Here is a 24,894-nt window from a genome sequence, read left to right as displayed (position 1 = left end):
TTGCTTTTTAACTTTTTGCCAGAGAATTTATCTATGTTTATTTTGGGCTCGCAGCCAACAAAAGCCGGGAGTGATAAAGACATTCCTTTGCAAGCTGTGTGTGGCTGTCGTTTCTGAATGAGCAAAGAGCGGGGTCAGAACAACAATCTAGGCTAGTACTGAAGTACCTGTGTTCCTAACGCATGCAGCATTACTACAAGGTCTTTTAAATTTGTTTTATCTGGGGAAAAAATAATATTCAGCATGGCAGTACAGCTGATGTGAAAAATTCCAGCAGCCAATATCATGGTTCACTTAAAAAAAAAAAATCACCCAGGCCACTGCAGGGTGTTGTGGGAGAAGGATATCTGCAACCATGCAGAATAACAGACATTGAATCTGTCAGCACTATACAAGTGAAGGGCTGTTGGTTGGCTAACCAGAACCTGCTGGAATCAGAAACATATGTCACAGCAACAGCAAATGATTTTTAACAGCAAACAATCTCACAAGGCACTGTAAATCAGGGGATGTCATCTCCTAAAGCAAAACTGGTTCTCTTAATTTGAAACCTGAAGCTTAGACTCTATCTCTGTTTTATTCTTCATCCATGGTCCTGAAAAACACTTTAGTTTATCCACTGCTTTTATATCAGAATACATGTCAAGCCTGCCTCTTAATTCAAAGGGGAAATTGGTTATTTGAGGGACTAACAATTTCTGCCTACCAAGTAAGATAGGGCAGTGTGGCTGTGCTCAAGGTCCCTTCAATTAAACAATATCATCTGTTAGGATGTAGGTGTCAAATACCTTCTCCAATATGCTACCTAAAAGACATCTCTCCAGAGATCCATTTGGGTCATGCCTGTAATTATTCTGAAATTCTTTGAAAACCTGCCTTTGCTTCTAAGTCAGTGTTGGCAACTTCAAATTGAAGTTCTCACATACTGTAATGATATTCCTTCCTGTATTGGACCTGCCTTTTCTGCCAGATTTGATGGGACAGGTAGACTTGATTGGTGAGAGGCAGTCACTCAAATATCCTGATCACAAGTTGTGTGATACTTTATAGATCACTAGATGACCCATGACTCATTGAGCCATCAGTTGAGATATATTTCTTGTTACCTAAATAGAATGATCATGGACAGAGGAAAAAGCAGTGGGAGCAGAAGTGATTGCTGACTTCTGCCTGCTTCCCAATCAACTTTGCTAGTGGGAAGCTGGCTAGGAGCATTAGAATCACAATAATAGGACTGCAGCTGACAGTTTGAAAATATAACTTTTAATAAGTTCCTTCAATTTTAATTCCATGAACCAATTTTGGACACATTTTTAAGTCAGGCCATTTGAAATAATTTGTTTCCAAAAGTGTTGCCTTATGAAGAACCATTGTGGCTTACTGAAGGTTACAGACAGACAATAGAGGTTAAGTTGTATATAGATTACTAGCACTTTGAATTGAACCTGGAAACAAACTGGTAGCCATCCTTGTCATTACATTTAGGCCATTTGAAATAACTTGTTTCAAAAATTGTTGCCTTATGATGCACCATTTAGCTTACTGAAGGTTACACAGATTACTAGCACTTTGAATTGAACCTGGAAACAAACTGGTAGCCATTCTTGTCATCACATTTTTCCCCAGGCAAAGCTTCTGGATGATCTTTAAGGCTGCCCCTTGTAAAGCTCATTATAGTAATCCATGCAGAAGATGACCAGGACATAAGTGACTGAGCACAGTCATTCCAGGAATGGGGTTAACTGGTGCACAACCTGAAGTTGTGCAAAAGCCCTCCTAGCCAAAACTGTCATCTAGTCATGAGTCCAGAAAGAACCCCCAATTGTGTACCAGATCAGTCTAGGGCAGTGCCACCATGTCTAGAAGAAAATATGGTAAATTTCTAGATCCGGATGGCTACAAAACCCAAAACCCTTTAATCTGCAATCTGTTGGTCCCCATACAGATCTCAACAGCCTCCGATGACCATATTAGAATGTCAACTAAATTCCCTAATTCCTATAGCCCTGTCTTATGTCTAAGGATATTTATCCATCCAATAGGGCTATATTACTATTATCCTTCTCATCTTCCCTATTACATTCTATTATTGGTAGAGTTGAGTTGAGTTGAGTAGAGTAGAATAGAATAGAATAGAATAGAATAGAATAACAAGTTGGAAGGGACCTTGGAAGTCTTCTAATCCAACCCCTGCTGAGGCAAGAAACCCTACACCACTTCAGACAAATGGCTATCCAACATCTTCTTAAAAACTTCCAGTGATTGAGCATTCACAGCTTCTGGAGGCAAGTTGTTCCACTGATTAATTGTTCTAATTGTCAGGAAATTTCTCCTCCGTTCTAAGTTGCTTCTCTCCTTTTTTTTTAATTGAAATTTTTTAATTTTTAATTTAAAACAAATACAACATCTTTCTTTACATGCTATAGAAAGTGTATCAGTTGGTTACAAATAGACTTTTGTGCATCTCTTCCACAGTCAACAAACATAATTCATGTTAACTCGAGCATTTTAACTCAAATATTCATACATATCACCATCATCATATATCCATTTTCATTTGACTATAATTATTATTTAAAAATAATAATAATAATAATAATTTTTGTTTCTTAAACAATACATGCCCACACCAGTGGGAAAAGAAAAAATCAAAAAAGAAACCAAAAGGAAAAAAAAAAGGAACACAGGTATATATTATTTTAAAAAAGTATATCGGCTGGTTACAACATGTTTTGGTGCATCTCTTCCATTAATTCATATTAATTCAAATATCTTAACTCAAATGTTTACCATATTGACATCATTATACCTCCACTTTTAGTTGACTAGTTATTTAAATATCCTTCATCCTTAAATATGCCAAAGATTTAATCCATAACCACATGCTGACATTTCATTTACTTGTTTGTAAAATCCTCTATTAACATCAAATCCTCATATCCTGTCTTAGCTGAACATCCATAATATTTAATACCAAAAATTCCATCTTCCATACAGTATAGTTTATTATCATTCTCCCTTCTTTATGTAATTATATCATATATTGTAACATTTTCGCCATATTAGTTAACATTTAACTGTATATATTTTATTCTATTTTTAATAGTGATAATTATTGTGATTAATAACCTTTGTATATGGTCCAAAAATATTTCCAACCTTCCCTTCTCATATCCAATTATTATTTATCATATCAACTCCACATTATATACATTACTATCAATATCAATTATTATTCAGCTATGTCTATTACAAATAAGAGTAATTAGATTTAGCTAATTTTAAATTGTATTCTTCCATCTATCAGCCTATGTCTCTCCAATAACAAAACCTCCTTAGTCCTATTGCCATTCGCAGAACAGGTTTACCAAATGTTTTTATAAGCAAGTCCAAACAGGAATATCTTCGCACCTTTTTGCTCAGGATGCCTCTGATGTAATAATAACGTTGTCCTCAGCTTGTTACACTTTTCAGTTTGTCTTTAATTCTCAAGGGTGGTATCGAAAATTCTGCAAATGATATTTCATAAAGTATAGATTCTTTAATGCTTCTCATTCCTCCTGCACTCTGTCTTTTGAAATAAATCTTCTGTATGGCTGCCCCCCTTTCAAGCGTTGCATCTCTTTCTCCCTCCGAAGTAAACCAGACGCCCGGCATGTCAGCAAGTTGAAAGACTTCATTTCTGACATTCTTCATTTGTATTTCAAGAACATTCAAACATTCAACGTTCTCACTTTTTTCTTCATATTTTAATGTTAAATAGTCCAGCTTTTTTTCAAATCTTTCATATGAGTCAAACAACTTTTGAAATGCAGAGAAAATCATTTGAAATGAACCTTTTGGAGCATGTATAGACACCATGTTGTGACGCAGCTAGAAGCTTTAAGATATTTGCAAGTAAGAACACGCTGGGAGCTGTGCGATCTTATCTGATCTTAGACCAACACAACCAAGCAATAAAAGTGTCAGATTGTGAAAAGCCAAATTGTAGTAAATTGGTTTACAGCCCACTTAAGAAGAGTCAGAGGGAATGTTGGAGTAATCTTTCCTTTATCCACATAAATATCATTAAAAGCATTTAAGAAATAGGGTAACCACCGGCCATAAATCCATTAAAAAAAAAACAATTCGCCGCTGGATTTTTCTGTTCTTTGGCTTCAATTAGCTTGAATTTTAATGCGGACTATATCTCTTTGAGTAATAAAATCAGCTTACCAGTTGAAATCACTTCCACCATTCTTAGGGGCAACCTGCAGTTTCGGTTAGCTTACAGCTAATCCAGAAGGAGCTGGCAAAAGGGGTTAAATTCCAAGCCACCCAGAGACTTGCGAACGTCTCTGAGGTCACTGGATCTCCCCTAACCTTTCACTGTCTCTCCGGGACAGCTAGGATCAGAAACGACCCGTCCAATTTCCTTCGGAATAGGGGAATTTCAGGAATAGCCTGAAACTCCGTCTTCTCACTGCTAAGCCCCGCCTTCTTCCCCAGTTGCTTCTCTCCTTGATTAGCTTCCACCCATTGCTTCTTGTTCTACCCTCAGGTGCTTTGGAGAATAGTTTAGCTCCCTCTTCTTTGTGACAACCCCTGAGGTATTGGAACACTGCTATCATGTATCCCCTAGTCTTTCTTTTCATTAAACTAGTCAAACCGAGTTCTTGCTACCCTTCTTCATATATTTTAGCCTCCAGTCCCCTAATCATCTTTGCTGCTCTTCTCTGCACTCTTTCTAGAGTTTCAATATCCTTTTTATATCGTGGCGACCAAAACTGAATGCAGTATTCCAAGTGTGGCCTTACCAAGGCATCATAAAGTGGTATTAACATGTCACGTGAGCTTAATTCTATCCTTCTGTTTATACAACCTAGAACTGTGTTGGCTTTTTGGGCAGCTGCTGCACATTGCTGGCTCATATTTAAATGGTTGTCCACTAGGACTCCAAGATCCCTCTCACAGTTACTATTATTGAGCAAGGTACCACATATACTAGACCTGTGCATTTTGTTTTTGTTGCCTAAATGTAGAAGCTTACTTTTTTATCCTATGATTATCTTATGATTACATTACTTTGTTATTTGCATATATACAGAGAGCTTACATTGAGAGACAAATTCCTAGTTTGTCCACTTGGTCAATAAAGAATATTCTATTAAACAGCATCACTAACATCACCAGGGTGGAGATATACAGCCAGGTATCATCAGTACACTGATAGTACCTCACCTTGTGGATATGGTTAATTTCCCCCAGTGGTTTCATATAAATGTTAAACAGGAGTGGAGAATGCCTCAAACTCATTAGCACTCCCCAAAGTCAAGTTCAAGGGCAGGACTTCTCACTCTGAATCAACACTGACTGGAACAGTCTATGGAAGAAGAGAGAGAACCAGCACAATGCAGTGCCACCCACCCCCTACCTCTACAGCCAGTCCAGATAGATACCATGATCAATGGTATGGAAAGCCAAAAGGAGATAAAGGATGGATGCACTATCCCATCCCACTCCCACCAGAGGTCATCTAAAATTATAACCAATTCTGGTTCCATACCCAACACCCATACCCAGGCCTGAAATCTGACTGAAAGAAATCCAGTTAATTTGCTTCATATAGAATCCTCTGAAGCTGCTACATGACCAATTTCTCAATAACCTTCCCTAAAAAGGGAGCACTGGTTACTGGTCGAAAATTAGCCAGTATATGTTAGTCCAGCTTCTTGACAAAAGAATCAACAAATGCCACTTTAATGGGTAAAGAACCATATTCTCTCTCAAAGAAAAATTCACCACCACTAAAATTCAATCACATCATGTCTCAGGAGGCCTTTGCCAGCCAGAAGGGTTATAAATATAATAAACTAGTAACAAAGAGCAGAGTTCATCAAGGTCGATCAGTTGCCCAAATTATTTTATGCTACATCAAATGTGGATTATTTTATTGTGTTTGCGAAGATTCCTTTATCTGAGTCCAAAGATTTCTTTCCTGAAATTAAAAGATCTGTTTTATCTGAAGCTAGATCATTTGAAAGGTGTCAAGATTCCCTATACCACATTGTTTGATTTACAACTTCTATAAAGCATGGCCATTGAGAAAGATGGGGGAAATGCCAAATTATCAACAGCAGGGGAAACAAACCTGCTCTGACTTCTAAAATGATAGTTTTCAGCATTTCTCATCATGGATTATATTGCCTGAAATTGTCAGAAAATAAATCCAAACGTCCACATTCTTCCATTCCTAGTCTATTCCAGGGATAAGTACTGTATTTTTTGGCGTATAAGACACATCCTTTTCCCTCAAAGAAGAGGGTGAAAATCTGGGTGTGTCTTATACACTGAATATAGCATTTTTTTGTCTCCCGAAATCTTGCCCCCTTTGCAAAAATGCCCGTGCTTTAGAAGGCTTCCAGAGTGATCCTGGGGGCTGGAGAGGGCAGAAATGAGCGAAAAATGGGCCATTTTTTGCTTCTCCCCCAACCCCCAGGAGCACTCTCTAAGCATCCTAAAGGCTATGCATGCCCTTTTTTTTGACAGAAAATGGGTGCGTTTTGACGAAAAACAGCCCATTTTTGGGAGGTCTGCAGAGTGCAAAAACTTTTTTTTTAATTTGCCTCTTCAAAATCTATACTCCGAAAAATACAGTAAATTGTAGCCTTCTAGATATTTTTGAGAACAACTTTCATAAATCACAGTCTGCATGACTAGTAATTATATAGGGTGGTAGCCATATACACCTGAAGAAGAGCATAGGTTATAAATACCAGGTCTATCTCAAATGCAATTTTCCAAAATTTCAGGCAAGAGTTTTTCACAGTTCCATTTTAGCAGTGACGTGCAGTAAGGTTTATGACTGGTGAGGCACTGACGTCATCACAATCTTTTTATTAAAATGCCTTTGTAATACAGGGGATTTTAATAAAAGGATCCCGTCCTTGCGCATTTCAAAGGGGTGGCGGGCAAGAGTGTATTGCCAAGGACCATATGCAGTGACCACCAATGGCCAACAACAACAAAAAAAAGAGATTTGGGCGGTGGGGAGCAAGGAGCCGAGGAGTTCCTTGTTGTGTTTTCCACAAGGGACGACAAGTCCCTCTGAGGGGGGGGGGGAGGAGAGAGAGATGATGATCATGATGATGATGACGACGACAATTGTTTGACAATATAATACGTTATCCAAAATTATAAATAATCTTATTTTCAGATGCATTTTTTTGCCATCTCTGTTATTTTCTTTTTAAAAAATCAGACTTGCTTCCAATTTGTGCCTTCTGGCAAACAACAGTTTTCTTGGCAAGAGATCGAGCTTGCCATTGCTTTCATCATAGGTCTGAGAAAGTTTCTTTCTTTTCTTTCTTTCTTTCTTTTCTCTTCCTTTCTTTCCCCCTGATTTGTTAACCTCTCTTTTCTCTCTCTCTGATTCTCTCCCTTCAACTCTCTTTCATTTCTCTCTTCCTCTCCCCTTCTCTCTCTAATTTGTCTCCCATTCTCTCCTTCCAGCTCTTTCATTTCTCTCTTTCTCCCCTTTTCTTTTCATCTCTTCCTTGCACGTGCATAACTTACAAAATTCTGTTACAAAGATAAATATTTGGATCCAATTCTCTATATCTATATATATGCCTCATTAGGTCGACATATTTCTAATAGGGAAGATTTCAAAGAACCAGGCTTTGAACAGGATATCCCATATCTTTTCTTTTTTTTTTTTACTATTGCCAATCTGCCACTCCAACTATTAAAGTTCTCACTGAATTACTAATCATGCTTATTTAATCATGGTAATGCTGCTTGATGTACCATATATCAATTATGTGTTACCTACTGTGTCATGACGTGCTTTTTCCTTCATTTCTTCAAAATTTTCCTGGGATTCTAATTGTGATTCAGAAACCACTGCTGTTTCACAGATAATTTCTCCAGCCTTCAGCATAAATTGCACCATAAAAAGGATGTTTGGGTAAAGTTGATAGCACATTTCACATGCTGCTAATGCTATGGCACAAATAACAACAACAACAACACCTTGTTAGTTTGTCCTGTTGAATTTTAGATACTATGTAACATCAACCATTGTTGGAATGAAAAGAATCTTTAGCAAAGAATTTTCTAGAATGGATATATAAATATTGTGTGACCTCTTGTGGATTGACAAAATACTACATGCACAATTCTAATGGAAGAATTTTATAACCTGTATAAGATACAGAAGTCCATTTCCTTTCCTATTTTATTCACATATTTTTCATAAATGTTTCCTCTTCTTTTTACAACTCTTGGTGTAGAATTCTTTTAAATTTATATAAAAACAGTTGGTTTAGGTTGTAATCTTCTTTAATGGTTATCTTTTTTATCTGCAATGTTTCCTAATCCATTCATTTTTTTTATACATCTACTTTTATAAAAGAACTGCAATCCAATATTTAGGCAAACATTCAGGAGTAGAGGCATGTTGAATCATATGTAGGCAGTGTAAATTAATTCAGTTCATATTAAATTACAGATCTGAATTACTATCCCTCAATCTCAGTACACAGAATTTTTCTCTGGCTATTGTCTCCTTTATTAAATGGAAGGATTCAACGTGCTTCTTCTAAACAACAGCTAATGAAGCAGACAGAACAAGCTGATAATTTAAGCAATCTGATCAACTTGCTGTTTTGTGTATATGTCAGTGAATTTCAATGGCAGCTTTCATCAGTCTTAAAAATATTACAAATTAGAATATTTATATGCATCTTAATGCAATGTAAAAAAAAAAAGCTGTTCAATAACCCCTAATGAAGGAACACACACACTTGATCATTACTGTACTGCTACAAGTGGAATGAGAACCTTCTTTTTAAATAGATTTTCTATGGCAAAATGCTGCAACATGGAAAGTTTTCTGAAAGTACACTTTAAAGAATTACTAACACAATCAGGACAATAAAGATAGCCCAAATCTGTGAATGGTATTTCTAATTAAATGTATATATTGGCCTTAATAACATATTTTGTGGACTAGACATTTTTTTTTTAGACATTTTATTAAGATTTATAGGCCGCCCTTTTCCCTGAGGGGACTCAGGGCGGCTTACAATCACAGGGAAGGGGGTGCAATATCAGAAGACAAACAATGTGCGAACAGAAGAAAATAATAAAACACAACTTTCATTCAACAGTCAACACTCGGGCGGGTAAATTGGGAACCTATCCCCAGGCCTGATGGGAGAGCCAGGTCTTGAGGGCTGCGCAGAAGGTCTGGATGGTGGTGAGGGTACGGATCTCGACGGGGAGATCGTTCCACAGGGTCGGAGCTGCAACAGAAAAGGCTCTCCTCCGTGTAGTCGCCAGTCGACATTGACTGGCGGATGGGATTCAGAGGAGGCCCAGTCTGTGCGATCTAATCGGTCGGAGGGAGGTAATCGGCAGAAGGCGGTCTCTCAAGTACCCAGATCCACTACCATGGAGTGCTTTAAAGGTGGTCATCAGTACCCTGAAGCGCACCCAGAGATCGACAGGTAGCCAGTGCAGCTCGCGGAGGATGGGTGTAACGTGGGCGAACCGCGGTGCGCCCACTATCACTCGCGCGGCTGCATTCTGGACTAACTGCAGTCGCCGGATGCACTTCAAGGGCAACCCCATGTAGAGCCCATTGCAGTATTCCAGCCTAGAGATCACTAAGTTTTTTTCACTGCCGTTTTTCAATCTATATCCAATATCATATTGCAGCATTTCTTGAGAAGAATACTGGGGGTTGGGGTTGTCATTATATTTTTATACTGGCTACTGCACATGTGGGGACCCTTTAATGAGGGAGAAACAAATATATCATTGATATTGGTTTTAATTGTATGATTTCATATTTTTGGTTTTGGGAATAAATGTGTGGCCATGACAACCAACAGCAGTGGCAAGTTTGCAACACCACTGCAATATTAGCAGCATCAGCCCCTGCCCACCCCCCAGCCTGCTGAGTCACTGCAGGCTATGCATATGTATGCCAAAAATCTGATGTATATTAGGGAAATCTTTAGCATTCATTAGAAATACCAGCTTTGTGAGCAAAAACTATTCTGGTGTCGTCAAACACCATTAGCTGCTCTTTCAGTCACATTAACCAGCATGAAGTTCTCAGATTGTCACATCTGAATTTCAGGGAACTCTTAAGAAAATAGTCCAATGCTACATTATTTAACCTTTTGCAGAATCCCTTTCTTGTGGAACACGATAGATCATGGCAGCACAACAAAAAGCCTTCAGGGTAATTCAGGTTGAGCAAATTCTATTCATAATTTGGAACTGATCTTTGGGATAAAATCATATTGTTCTAACAGTTCTTTTTACTTGCCTTGAAAGGTTCATTGGCAGAAATAACTTTCTTTTAAACTACTGTAGGAAGTTAAAACCCACCTCTCTCCTAGAAAAATGAAATACCCCGGGAAATATTAAAAAGGCAGAAAATTATATTTCCCTGGATGTGAAAAGGGAGAATTATGTTTTTAAAGACAAAGAAGCTCCCTGCAGCTTTCTGTCCCCCACTTTGTCAATGAGCCATTAAAGCCTGTGCTAGTTTACTCTACATAACAAAGGTATGATTAGCCTTCTACAGAAACTCACCACAAGGCACCGGGGAAAATTACATCAGCCAGCAAGGCAACCAAACTTGGACTCAAAGCATAGCCTTCAGAGTTGCCCCTGCATGGCCCTATTGGAGTCTGACAAGCAATCAGGATACAAGATGAAGATCAAAGGCCAGAGAGGGCATAAAACCAGGAACTTTCAACATCTCAGCCTCTTTTCTTCTTCACCCAACATCTGAAAGCATGTTATTCCCCTTTTCTGTTCAGGAGCTCAAGCCATGTGATCCTCACCACCATTAAACCATCTTTCCAAGCAGCCTTCATATTTCCAGTGTCTTTTTCTCCACTTGGAACTGAACCCAAAAGGACATTTCTTGCAACACTACAAAATGAGTCCAGACCAGACTGTGGAAAATAAGTTCTTTCTACAAATAATTGTAGGAAACCAAGTGTGATCTCCGTATGAAGTTCCCCCACATGCCATCATTAACATTATTTTCTAAAACAGATTAAAAGAAAATTAAAGAAATGAAAGTCCTCAAGAAAGGAAATTGGGATTGATGGTAATAAACAGAGCAGTAAGTGCCAATATTTTCTTGCCCTTTTTAAAGAGAACTCCTTTGGGTCAATCTGCCTATATTCTCTCGAGATCAAGAATAATCAGATGAAGACAGTCTGTCTGTTTGCCAGCAGAAGAGCAAGAAATGAGCAGTGATCCCATTTTCTCTCTTTCTCCTACTTTCACTCTATGCTTACTGGAAAAAACTAAGTTGCTTTTGCCAAAGGTTTGAACCATTCACTTGTAGACCGCTGGTAAAAATAGGCTAAGGATGTCATAAAATATAAATATAAGCCAGATACATCCCCAATGTCAAAGGTTGCATGTTCCTATTAAATAGGCAGGAGTAAATAGAAGATATCAATCTGGATTTGCCCTCAAGTTTCTTTTGATTTTTTTTTTTTTAGTAACACAACTAGATTAGTCACAGAAGATTCCAAGGTATGTTACAAATAAAGCAAAGATAAACAGATTTTTTTTTTTTAAATCTACCTCTCAAGCCAGTGTGAAGTCTGGATTTGTGTTCTTTGGAAAACCTCTGGTAACCAAATAAACATAGCAGAAATAGTCTTAAAAAGACTAAAAATCCAAGCTGTCAAAAGAAACACACATAATATTTATTCTATAAATTTCTCCCTATGTATTTGTCAGTGTCCATGTATTATGTTGTCAGAAACAATTTAGTAAATATTTATTTATCTGAGTATTCGGTTATGCATTCTCATTTGGCTCACTGTTATTCTATACCAGGGGTGTCAAATTGACAGCCCGCAGGCTGGATGCCTCGCATGGAGATCACTCTCACCCCAGCTCCGTGAAGGGAAAAAAATGGCGCAAAATATGTGACGACAATGTTGACGTCAAGAGTTTCACACCTGTGTTCTGTACCATACTATAGCTTTTTATCCATTTTTAAGGTATACTATTTTAAAACTTCTGTTGACTTATTTGTTTTGTTTTCAATTATTATCATCTGCTTCAAGTGGAACTATTTCACTACATACTAGTGTTCCAGGTGAGGACACAAAAGGTTCTCCAAATATGGAAATGAGAAAGGCAGGATCCCAGGGACAGATTTTTTCAATGTCTGACTTCATCCTATGAAATAATCTCCACCCAGAGATGCAATCAGATATAATGTTCCCTTTACTTTCTGACTATTTTATTTTATTTATTTGAGAAAGTGTGTCTGGCCACCCACTCATTCTCAGTGGCTCTGGGCATCTTACAAAAACAACCGAAAAAACCAATAAACAAACAATGACCTGTATGGTAAAATTTTGCTTTGTCCAACTATTTCTGAAGCAAGTACTAATCTGTGCCCCACCATGTAAGCGTGCAAGTAAATTGTAAATATATGTAACAGTGACGTTTTAAATGTATTTCTTGAAGTACAAACTCAAAAATTGTGTCCTCAAATCATTTTTAACTCTGGGCAACTTTACCCTGCAGTTTTTTTGAAAACCTTTTCAGGAGCAGTTTATTATAACCTAGGGCTGACAGAGTAAAACAGGTTCAAAATCACCCAACCAGTGTTGTGCATAAGACAGGATTAAAATCCATAATCTTTACACTGCCTAAACATATTATTATGATTGGTTGCAGAGTTAGCCAGATGCTTAGACAGGATTTGGCATTTTTATCCACCTACTGAATCTTTCCCAGGAACCTGGGATAGGCAGATGTTGCTGTTTGACAATGCTAAAATTATCATTGCAGGATGTAAGCTGTTCCAAATATTGCTGCCTACTGCAATTGACAGATGGTGATTTTGTCAGTTCCCATGGTGTTCAAATGATGCTCCAGATGTTTTAGAATTACACTCAAGGTGCCTAAACTAAGAAATCTTTCCCAATCCTGCAGAAAGAGCAAATCTGCATAGAAGACTAAAGGAATATTGGCATATAATGTTTATATAATCACTGAAGATGACATATCTATATAAGGAAGGAATGTGTCAATATTAAAAGTATAGCATACCTTCAACAATTTGATTTCACATGAGAATAGATATGGTTTCTGTGCTGCATCATAACAGAGTTTATACAAAATGCATTCTGCTATAAAAAATAAAATACTGATGTGTTCTGGAGCAATGGGGGCATGATCCAATGACATTCCAAGAATCTCAAGAGCTTCTAAAGGAAAAAAAGGAAAGGAAAAATTAATTCAGATTGGTCTTAATATTTTACAAGTCTACAAATCTTAATATTTCACACAATACCCATCACACCTGCAATACAATGCTTGCCAAATTCTGAACAAAATAACAAGTGTTAAATAAATTTCCTCCAGATTGTTTGCCTGTTCTGATTATCATTTTGATGAAAATATAATTAAGACTCATCCCTCTCATAATTTTGATCAACAGTTGCTGAAATATTTATGCAATGTGAATTAAATGCTATTGCATAATAAAGCCATCTAATAAAGTTGAATGGGCCACCAAGAATGTGCAATATAAGGCCCTGGGAAGCAATGAAGAACTCAAGATGTGACCTCCCAATCACAAAACCCACTTATCACACGAAGTCCTTATAAACAGAAGAACACTGACACTGACCTTCCCTAAACTCCACTGAAGATCTTACCTAGTTTGGCAGTGATGGCTAATCTTTTCTGGACTGAGTGCCCAAAGTGCACACCTGAACCCCCACAAGGCAATGTGTGTTCAGCCCTGCACATGCAACCCATCCCTATGCATGTGCTCCACCCATGCACGTGTCCTGCCCCATGCATGCACTCCGTCCCCACACACACGCCCCGCATGTGCCCCACACATGCACATGTAGCCCCCTGCATGTGCTCTACCCCCTGCATGTGCATGCACCCCCATATGCTCCACCCCGTGCATGCGCAGCAGAGACACAAAGACCAATTGGCTGGCAGGAGGTGACGCTGAGCTGGGGCGACAGCTCGCATGCCCACAAAGAGGGTGCTGTGTGCCACCTCTGGCACGCATGCCATCACAATAGTATGGTAACGAAATGTTCAGAAATCAATCCACAAGCTTGAAAAATGAACCTCCACCCTCATGTCAAGATGATTCCACAGAGAGTGGAGCTGATGATTATTAGCAGAATGAGGAACTGTGAAAAGACCAGTTCTTGGAATTCTTCTCTGGAAAAGGAAAGGACTCAGATTCCCTCAATTACTCTAGACAGTAGCTCCCTGCAAGGAGATTGTAAGACACGAGTTTCCAGTGGCTTTATCATTCTGGAAGCTGAGGGATCACCATTTGTGCTTTCTAAAAACTATTAATAGCGATAACAAATCTGTCAAATTCTTTCTCATGTGTGTTCAAACTCACAAGCTTACACTGATATGTTTTAGTCATGCTGGCTGGAAATTCTGGTTATGCAAGATTCGAAGATAAAAAAGATAACTCTAGACAATTCCATAACCCGGTGACTGACCCAGATTGGATCCTGCAACATTATCTTGGAACACGTATATTTGCCTTAATTCCATAACCTTTTAGAGACATTTATGATTTGCCAGGTGAAAAACATGGAAAAGGCAAGTGATTTTTGCTGATTCCATGTCTTTCATGGATTGAAGGCCCTTCTGTAAATATAAGAGCACATTTGAATCAATTCAATAGTTACCTAAATATTATTTACACTGATAAGTTTTAGAACAGTTCCAGTTTTAAGTCTGTCTCTGTCTCTCTCTCTCTCTCTCTCTCTCTCTCTCTCACACACACACACACACACACACACACACACGCACACGCACGCACGCGCGCACACACACACACACACAGATGTAATTCCATTATTCCTGAGAACATCAAAGAACAGAAATACTAAGGAGAAAATATGCATCCAGTTGTGACAAGTGAAGTAAGGCACAAGTATCCCAGAAACTTGAAAATATAAAACCCACTCAACTCAGCCATAAAACATTTAGGAGGCCAAGGAATATTAATAAATCTAGAAAGTGAACACATGCTCTGGGAAACACCATGATTAAACCAGTAAAAGTAGCTTTCTGGAGAGGGAGGGTGGAAACCATATTTAAGAGAGTACTTCCTTTGTTCCATCTATGCATCATAGTTTCTAGAGTTCCAACCAATTGTTTTATAGAATCTACCTCATTAATACGATATGTTGCTTTAGCTCATAATTTACCATCAATGAATTCAATCCTATGGATATTTTAAATTGCAAAATACATAAAGAGTTGTTGCAGCCCCACTTTTAAGTTTGCTCTTCCTGCCTCCAGCATTGTACAGATAATCGTCAACCACAATTGAGCCCAAAATTTCTGTTGCTAAGTGTAACCTTTGTTAAATGAATTTTGCCTCATTTTACTACCTGTCTTGCCATAATTGTTAAATGAATCACAGCAGTTGTTAAGTGAACCTGGCTGCCCCATTGACTTTGCTTGTCAGAAGGTCACAAAAGGTGATAGCATGACCCTGGGACGCTGCAACTGTCATAAATATGAGTCAGTTGTCAAGCATCTGAATTTTCATAACATGACTATGGAAATGCTACAATGGTTGTAAGTGTGAGAAATGGTCATAAGTCACTTTTTTCAGTGTTGTTGTAACTTTGAACAGTCACTAAATGAACTGTTGTAACTCGAGGACTACCTGTATTAAGCAGTCTGTGCTTCATCAGAATTGCATACTGGTTTCCAGTTTAATGAACTATCGGGAAAAGCCATGGCCTATTCCAAACCCCTATTTCCTATCTATGATAACCAAAATATATGGCCGCTAGAGGGCAACAAAACCTTAACATTTTTAGCTATTTCTTGCCAACATTCTTACGTTTGTCCCAATCCATTTCTCTTACAAATACAATTCAACTAATCAGACAAACCAACTAATCTTGATAATTGGCCCCATACACCTGTTAGGCCTCTCGTTCCACATCCATAATTTAAAATAATGTAAGAATATCTTTGCATAAGCCATTGGAATCATTCTAAGACCAAAACACACTTGATACAAAATCATTCTCTATTTGAGAAAAAAAAAAGCTCTATTTAAAAGATAGCAAACCTTTATCCGATGTTGGATACAACAGTGTAAATTTCCTCCTAGGTGCCCTCCCCCCCCCAAAAAAAAGATTTAATGCATCCAATGTAGTCTAGACAAGACAGTTAAATGTATATTGATTTAATTTTATAATATCTGTATGATTTACCTCTTGTGAAATAGCAACATTTTGCATGTAAAGCAAATTATGTCATGCACATCAATTTAAGCCATTTGCATAATGACATTATTATTCCAACAGCATGTTGATGTATTTTAGCTAATTGTGTATTTTTATATTGAACAAACAGACATAACAGCATCCTTCCACCAAATACTTCGTTAAAATGAGGTCCCGGTGTACATAATTTAGCAGCATTTGTTCAGCAAAAAGAGACAATGTGTATCAATTAAAATGAAAAAGCAACATACCTTCACTAATTTCTCCTTTGCACTGTGATAACATTATTGCCTCGGTCCATGCAACTGGAATATTCACATACTTCGCACAACCCAATACATTGAGACCCAATCGTCTCTGTCCAGAATATAAAATGGAAAGAAGCAAAACATTATAATACCATTTTTCCCCCAAGCTAACAATAGCAATAGCAATAGCAGTAGACTTATATACTGCTTCATAGGGCTTTCAGCCCTCTCTAAGCGGTTTACAGAGAGTCAGCATATTGCCCCCAACAATCCGGGGCCTCATTTTACCCACCTCAGAAGGATGGAAGGCTGAGTCAACCCTGAGCCGGTGAGATTTGAACCGCTGAACTGCTGATCTAGCAGTAGCCTGCAGTGCTGCATTTAACCACTGCGCCACCTCGGCTCTTGGGGCTGAACCCAAGACTTGGGGCTGAACTAAAAACTAATGAATTGAGCACATTCGGAAAAGATTCAGAAGAAATTCTTCAGACTTTGCACAAGTCTAGTGCTTCTGAGCTAATCATTAAAGCAGCCTGACATTTTTCAGTCTTCTGCTTGGAATACATGTTGCTGATGCTGCTTAGGGAATGCATAAGACTCTTAAAGCAGTGGCATCTTTTGTCAAGACTGGAAAAGTGGAGCTGCTCTAATAAATAATAGAAACATAATGAATGGCAGTGCAAAATATAACATTGTCAAAGTATGCAAAACTCTACTTAAAGATAACATTTAAAACGAACTGCTGACAAGAAAACATAAGAGCTAGCCGAGATAGCAATGTTTTCATCCCTCAGGTTAAGACTTAAATAAGAAGATAAATACTGAGTGTAATTATATTGTTACCATCAATTGAAGTGCCTTGCAACAAAGAGCAATTAATTACATGCTCTGCATTCCAGCAATGACTTGCACTGAGCCTGTTTGTGAAGAGGGCACATGTCTTGCTCAAAACCAATCCAATGAAACATCTCCAGGCATTTGGGAGTATCCTTTTAAAACATAAATCTGCCAGAGTTGGAGTCACTTTGCCCTTTTTTTTATACTAGATTGCCATAACAATATTTAACTTAACTATAAAGGAAAAGTCTGTCAAGCCATTTCCTTTTCCTCATTTCCTGGAACAAGACACAATAATTAAAAACTAAGAGGTCCTTTACTCACTGCCAAGACTGTTTTCATGAAATTACTTCAACATGACTGTTTTTTTTTTAAAAACCAAGAATTTCAAGCATTTTCAGCCTGGCAATTTCTGATTGATTGATTGATTGATTGATTGATTGATTGATTGATTGATTTGACTTATATACCGCTTCATAGGGCTTTCAGCCCTCTCTAAGCGGTTTACAGATTTTTTTACCAAATTGAGTCAGCAACTTGCCCCCACAGTCTGGGTCCTCATTTCACCCACCTCGGAATACAAATTATTTTAACATTGTCCTTTCTGCACATCTTTGTATGAATAACTTTAAAAAGAAAATGAATGTGATGTAGTAAAAAGTATTTTCATTAGTTCTCAGGTCTTAAACAGCTTCATAAACATTTAGATTCAACAGTTGGTCTTTATAAATGACCTTTTACAAATCCTATATGTACAAACCTTGCATCTAATAAGCATTTTTTTAGCCAGATCTATGAATGCTTCCTTTCTTTCTGTTTTTGAGGCATTATTGAAATTCTCAATGAATTCTTCAGTAAGTTCAAATGGATTTCTAGAAAGATACACCCAAGGGAATATCAATTTAATTGGATAAATACATAAAATTAACCTTTCAAGCATAAAAGAACAGAAAGCTTATTTAATTTTAAAAGAGCCATTGTGTAATATGAGTCTTTAATATATACTTTCCACTGTTGTGTCATTTTTACGACAAATTTTATAGCATCTACTAGACTTGACAATTCTGTCCTGGTAAGATCAGAAATATATATGTGTGTGACAGGTCACCCTTTTATCTAGACCAGGGGTGTCAAACTCGCATTGTCACGGCGGCGTCACATGACATATTGGGACTTTTTTCCCCTTTGCTAAACCGGGTGGGGGTGGGACAGAATGTGATGCATCCAGCCCATGGGCCGCAAGCTTGTCACCCCTGATCTAGATGGAAATATTGGTTTTCTATCCTTAAAATAATCTAACTTAAGAATTTGCTGTTAAGATTTCAATATGTTCATTAGCTTTGGCACTGCTATTACCCAGGCTTTGATCTAGATTCTAGAGGGAGGTTATCAAATTCCTAGCTGGTGCATTCCTCTGCATCTTTATCACTTCCACCTTAAGATAGTCCTTGCTTACTAACATCATTTGGGACAAAAATTACTGTTACTAAGTGATGCAATTGAAAAGCCCAGTGTCACATGACTGGTCATTGAGTGATGGCAGTTCTGCATTTCCAATTGGCAAAGAAAGCCCACATCATCCTTAAGTGCAATCTGACATGGTTGCATTTGCAACATCCGGCCAGCTTTGCCAGTGATTTTGCTTGCAGGAAGCTAGCAAAGAAAGTCACAAATTCTGATCATGTGACTATATGACACTACAATGTCATAATTGCAATCCAGCTGCTGAACAATCACATGCAGAGACCTGCAATGGCTGGAAATTTGAGTATAGAAATAAGTACCATTTGTTCAGCGCCATTGTTTGAATAATCACTGAACAAGTGGTTATTATCGTTTAAATTGTCACTAAACAAATGGTTATTACATACTAGGAAAACAAGAGCAAGTTGTTTGCCTTCTGAAGAGTGGGTATTTCAGGATGTATACTTTCTATACAAGGTCTCCCTTGTACTTGACATCTTTCTACAGGAACAGATATAGTATATGCTGAGGGTTTAAGCTTCCCCGGTGGAACTGTGAAGTTCTGTCTGCCAACACTTAGCAGCTCAATTGGAATTGTTCAAAGTCGTGTTTGACTTGGAGGTCACGTAAACAACGTGATCATCAATAAGTTCTTCCTGCTACAAGCATTTCCACTGCTATTGAAAATCTTAAATCTTTCCCCAACTGTTCTTCAAAGAAAAGAGAATTCACTATCTCTGCAAGTACCAAGTGCAATTGATTTCAAATCTCTTCCAGGATAAAAACTAAGCGAGTAGCTGGAGCCACAAAGTACAAACATATTCCAGGTGAAGGAAGTAGCATTGCTGATTTCACAAAATTCTCAATTCTGGCCTTACATTTCTGGCATGTTTTTCCTTGAGAGTCACTCAATGTCAATTATTGCACTTATCAATGCCATGCTGTAAGCTGTTATTTTGCCTACTTTGAATTTTTTTATCAATTATGTCCTGTATTTTATTTTCTTGTCCATATTTTCAATTTAAAACATTTTGCTTACTATTTTTGCTTCCTATGTTTCCACTCTTGCTTCCTATGTTTCCACTCTTGGCTTAACACTGCTTACCCCAAAAGGAAATGAATAATGTGATGGATCTGCTGTGGGTGTGTCTGCATCAGTTTTGCTGGATTTTATCTTCTGCTGTGAATCAAACACTTCTATGATTCTCACTGATTTGTTTTTAATAAACAAAGGAGCCACCTTGTGGCAAGTGTACATTTTTTTTCTGGAAAAAAAGTATTATTAAGCTAGGGATATATTTTTTTTAAAAAAATCTTAAATCCACCTCTTAGTTAAGGAATGTATATTCACTACATTTGTTATGACTATCAGATTTTGTGCAGCTACAACACAGGAATCACTTGAAATTTTAAGGCAAAACTGTGCCTTTTCATTTTTGTTTAATCAATTGTTTAACTAATATTGGCTGAAATAATTCATTCAGTTTTACTTGTAGATGTTAAATGTTTTATATGGTATTATATTATAATTCATATTTATATGTTTTCAATAAGAAACTAATATAGAAAATTTTAATCAATAACTGAACTAGCAAAAATTAAATAATTGATACATAGACATGCCAGAAATAAGGAACAGAACCGAATATCTTTGAAAGAATAAAAATCATGCTTCCTATTAGCAGACTAAGAAAAAAAAACCTAACTTACACAATGGTATCTATCTTCTTTAATTACTTTCAAGGCAGAAATTGAAATGTTATTCTAGTAACTAGAGTAATTCCACATTGACTATACAGGTGGTCAGCTAATAACAGTAATTGGGACAAGAATTATCATCACTAAATAATACAGTCATAAAATGTGCCATTACAATTGCATCATTTAGCAACAATAGTTCTGGCAGTCTCTGGTTATCATCATTAAGTGAGGATCCTGTAAATCATTAGGCAAGGACTTCAATTGATCATGACTTCCAAAATACTTGTCAATTCCCCAACTCTCATTTTGGAAAGCTGGCAGGGAACCTCACAAATCGCAATCACATGACTACAGATGTGATGCACCAGCCAGAATTTTTGAAGACCAGTCATAACTACCACTTGTTCAGCACCACTGCAAGTATGAACAGTTGCTGAATGAGTGGTTGTTAAACTAGGGCCACTTGTATGAAGCTAGTAAGTTATATCAATGGTCAACAGAAACATATTAATTAAAGTTATGGTTAAACATCATACTGCTTTGACATTAATGACATTACTTCATGGATTGCATTTGTATAAGAAATAACCATTAATAATGTATGACTCTATCTATGTCTATTGCACTAAGCATATATTTACTAGGAAGTCATCTTGTATCAAGCTATGACATATACCATGATGATATATTGTAAGGCACCTTGGTGTAAGAATTTAATTATGCATGAAATAATCAATTCTCCTTAGCTATAGTTTTTGGAATAACCTGTAATGATAGACGTAGGATTCTATGAACTCTTCATGATAAGTGTACAGTATTCCTCTTACATTATTAATCTAGCAATATACTTACAATAAGACAGGTGGATTTCATGCATGCGTGTGTGTAATTGAAGGGGGGAAGGGGGGAGAGAGAGAGGGAGAGAGGGAGAGGGAGAGACTATACATGGGCTGAAAAAGTCTACATGACAAATAGGAGCTACGGAAGTGTTAAAGATGGCAGAATCTCTGTTATTTATATAATTATTTATTGCATTTATATTTTGCCACAATGAAGAACAACTCTCGCTGGTTCATACAATATAACCTTCAATTATCCAAGGTGCAAATTAAAACTAAAATGCTATTTGAAGAAATCAATGAAAAGAAAATGATGGCAATATCTAAGCTAAAACACTGCAAAATAACTCATTTTCAGCATCTTTTTAAATAAAGTCAGGAAAGGAGCAAATCTGCAGAAGAAAGGTTATTCCAAATTATGCCTAGTGCTTGTCTGGGTTTTGCAGGCCAGAAATGATTACAATAATCAACTTCTGATTTCATATTCTACAAGATACAAACAGATCTAAAAGATATTAAGATTCAAGTCATTTTGTCAGAAAATGAGGTGGTGTATTTAAGTAACATTACCACCCTCCTCAAACAGTAATTTATCCAAGCAATCTTCTGTTTCCTTTATTTTTTAAGGAGGTATCACAGAAATTAATTTTATTAGTTCTCATCAAGAAAATTAATGTCATATAAAATTCCATTTAATGTGGTAATAGCGAACTCTTAAAACCAATTTTTAAAATGTATTTAAATTCAACTGACAGGAGGACGCTTCTGATAATGACTCACAGACAAGATTCAATATGGATTCTACTATTTCATTTAGGCAAACAGATAATATTATTCTAAGTAATGCACCCAAGAAAATAAATTAAAAGTTTCACTCCACCTATTACAGTTATAATAGCGGGCTAATTCCTTAAGCATGAATCTTATTAATTGTTTCCAGTAAGTTCCAGGGCATGGGATACTATTCTAGTTCATAAATGTGGAAGCAGGTTTATTTTTGCTAACTCGATTTAAATGCTAAGATTATTTTTGTTTCTTAATTTCCCATTTCCCTAAACAGATAGTTGTTAGTACGTTTCCTTATTATTTATGTTAACATTTCATATCTTTGACTGAACTCTAATAGCATTTGCTTGTCCACAAGTGGTACAGACACCACTATTGGAACAGATTGCTGTTGTACATATGGAAAGTATTATTTACATAAAATAATATGCACCAGAAAATGATCCAGAACAGAATTTACAGGTGCTTTTCAGATAACATCAGAAATTGGAACCGAAATTTCCATCACTAAGTGATGCAATTGTAAAGCACCACTTTACAACAGCAATCCTGAAAGCCCTTGTTGCTGTCATTAAGCAATGATCGTGGCTCATCAAGTGAAATCTTCCTCACAACTTCCCACCCGCTTCTTTTAAGTAAATTTAATGGGGAAGACAACAGGAAGTTGCAAGTCCTAGGCAGCTCACAAGCAGGTTAGTGGGCAGGTAAGTAGTTGCTATGGCATGATGTGATCACAGCCAAGCATTGACAGGGGGGAAGAGTGCTCCAACAAGAGAGTACACAAGCCACAGCCCAGCACAAATATAACTGGGTCATGATAGCTGCTGTTGGTGGCAAACGGATATGTGTGTGACTGCCTGTGGCACCACACGTGCAGCCATGGCATCACATATAAGGCATGTCTGCACTATAGAATAAGAGAACCCTAGGATCTCACACTCCTGGGTAGGTTCTTTGGGAGAAAAAGTGATGGGAAGGGGAAGGATTTACAGGAGCGACATGTGACCTTCCCTGCTGGCTTCCCCAATGACTTTGCTTGTGAGAAGCCAGCAGAGGTCACAAATGATAATCATTTGACCATGAGACTCTGCAACCATTGTAAGTGCAAGTCACTAGCCCAATGCTCAGATTGCGATCAGATGACTGGGATAGCCAGAACTTCAAAGACAGATCATAAGTATCATTCATTCAGTGCCAACATAACTTCAGTCGCTGAATTAGTGGCTGTTAATTGAGGACTACCTGTACAGGAAGCATAGGTTGAAAGGGCAAAGGTGAAGTCATGTGCCACCCATCGCACTGTACACTATATCTTTCATTTTCTACATTTTGATGGCATGTTATTTAAACTATCATGAAGTGTTTAGCTGACTTGCTCTTTTCCTTAAGACATGGGTTGAGAACCTGAAAACACTGAAGGTATAAATACTGCATCAATTATGAATATTTAAACTTACCTTCGTGGTCTTCTCTTAAAATCAGCTGCCGCTTTTTCCAGATATTGAGTCACCAATCTCTGATGAAGCTTTTTATGCTCATCATGGGACACAATGCCAAAGTTATAATGTACTGGCACTTTTAAAATGGGCATAGTGTTGTAAATTCAGTCCTAAAAAAAAAATAGTATAGCCAAAAGGAAATATTACCATTTCCTCTAGAAGAACTAAACTTTACAACTTTTCTGTCATGTCCTCCAGGGAACTGAAAAACAAAACAAAACAAAAACAATAATGTGGATATCCTAAAAAGAATGGCAATTTTAAAAACCTGGAGTTTTTTAGCACTCCACTTAGAAAACGATTTAAACTGCATTTATGTTAATCAAATATTCATAATAGAATAAATAAAATTGCAATATGTTATGCTATTTATATCCAAAAAAATATAATTAAGTTGAATTGCATCTGGAATCATGCCAAACTGTTTGATTTATTCCAATCTCTCTATTTCATTATAACTTCTTGATCAGATAGTTAATTAGCCACTGTACCAGACTAGCATGATGTTTGATTAATCAATTTAAATGTTATTACCAGTAATAACTGGTATGTGGTAGGCAATATAATATCAAAGAATTACAATATTATCCACAAAATAGAGCTAAATAATGGAAATGTCAATTAAAATTACATCATGATTTAAAATATAAACTCCTAAAATATAATTTAAACTATGTTATTGATACTGTAAATGTAACAATCATTGGTTATAAACTTCAGAAGTAAAACGTGCCCCTTTGGGGGGACTTTGGGGGATGGCAACCATTGACAGTTGCTGGATATATACAGTATATAAATGTTATCCAGATATATATTTTATTATACCCCTTCCAAAGAAGGCAGACAATAATAATCACATCAGAGATACCTTATAATAAAATTATACCTGTAACATTAAGGAAACCACATGATTATTTAAAACCACTCTTTAGTTTTAAGGCTATCTAAGGACATAGTGGAGATCCTATGCCTATGCATGACCCCCATGCGTGCGCCTCCTATACATACACAAGTGGCCCCTGTATGTCCCCTGCCCCCCTGTGCATGTGGCCCCCACATGCGCCCACCCCATACACATGCGCAGCAGAGACCCAAAAACCAGGTGGCTGGTGGGAGGCATACATGTATGCACAGCTGAGCTGGGGCAACGGCTCGCATGCCCACAGAAAGGGTATGGCATGCCACCTCTAGTACACGTGCATAGGTTCGCCATCATGGGCCTATGCTATTATCAGAA

The 24,894-nt window shown here is 37.3% G+C and overlaps 1 protein-coding gene across 1 annotated transcript in view; it reads right to left on the bottom strand.

Annotated features, from left to right (window-relative positions):
- Positions 1-24,894, bottom strand: part of TMEM232 (transmembrane protein 232) — a 143,036-nt gene that overhangs the window by 111,163 nt on the left and 6,979 nt on the right. Inside the window, 6 exon segments of the mRNA XM_032213862.1 lie at positions 7,814-7,983; positions 11,605-11,704; positions 13,093-13,250; positions 16,535-16,640; positions 18,129-18,240; positions 23,616-23,859. Coding sequence (XP_032069753.1) covers positions 7,814-7,983; positions 11,605-11,704; positions 13,093-13,250; positions 16,535-16,640; positions 18,129-18,240; positions 23,616-23,749 — 780 coding nt within the window. The 5' untranslated portion in view covers positions 23,750-23,859.

The sequence above is a fragment of the Thamnophis elegans genome, chromosome 3, assembly GCF_009769535.1.
Source record: "Thamnophis elegans isolate rThaEle1 chromosome 3, rThaEle1.pri, whole genome shotgun sequence".
In the NCBI taxonomy this organism is placed as follows: domain Eukaryota; kingdom Metazoa; phylum Chordata; class Lepidosauria; order Squamata; family Colubridae; genus Thamnophis; species Thamnophis elegans.
This window is presented reverse-complemented; position numbering and strand designations above follow the sequence as displayed.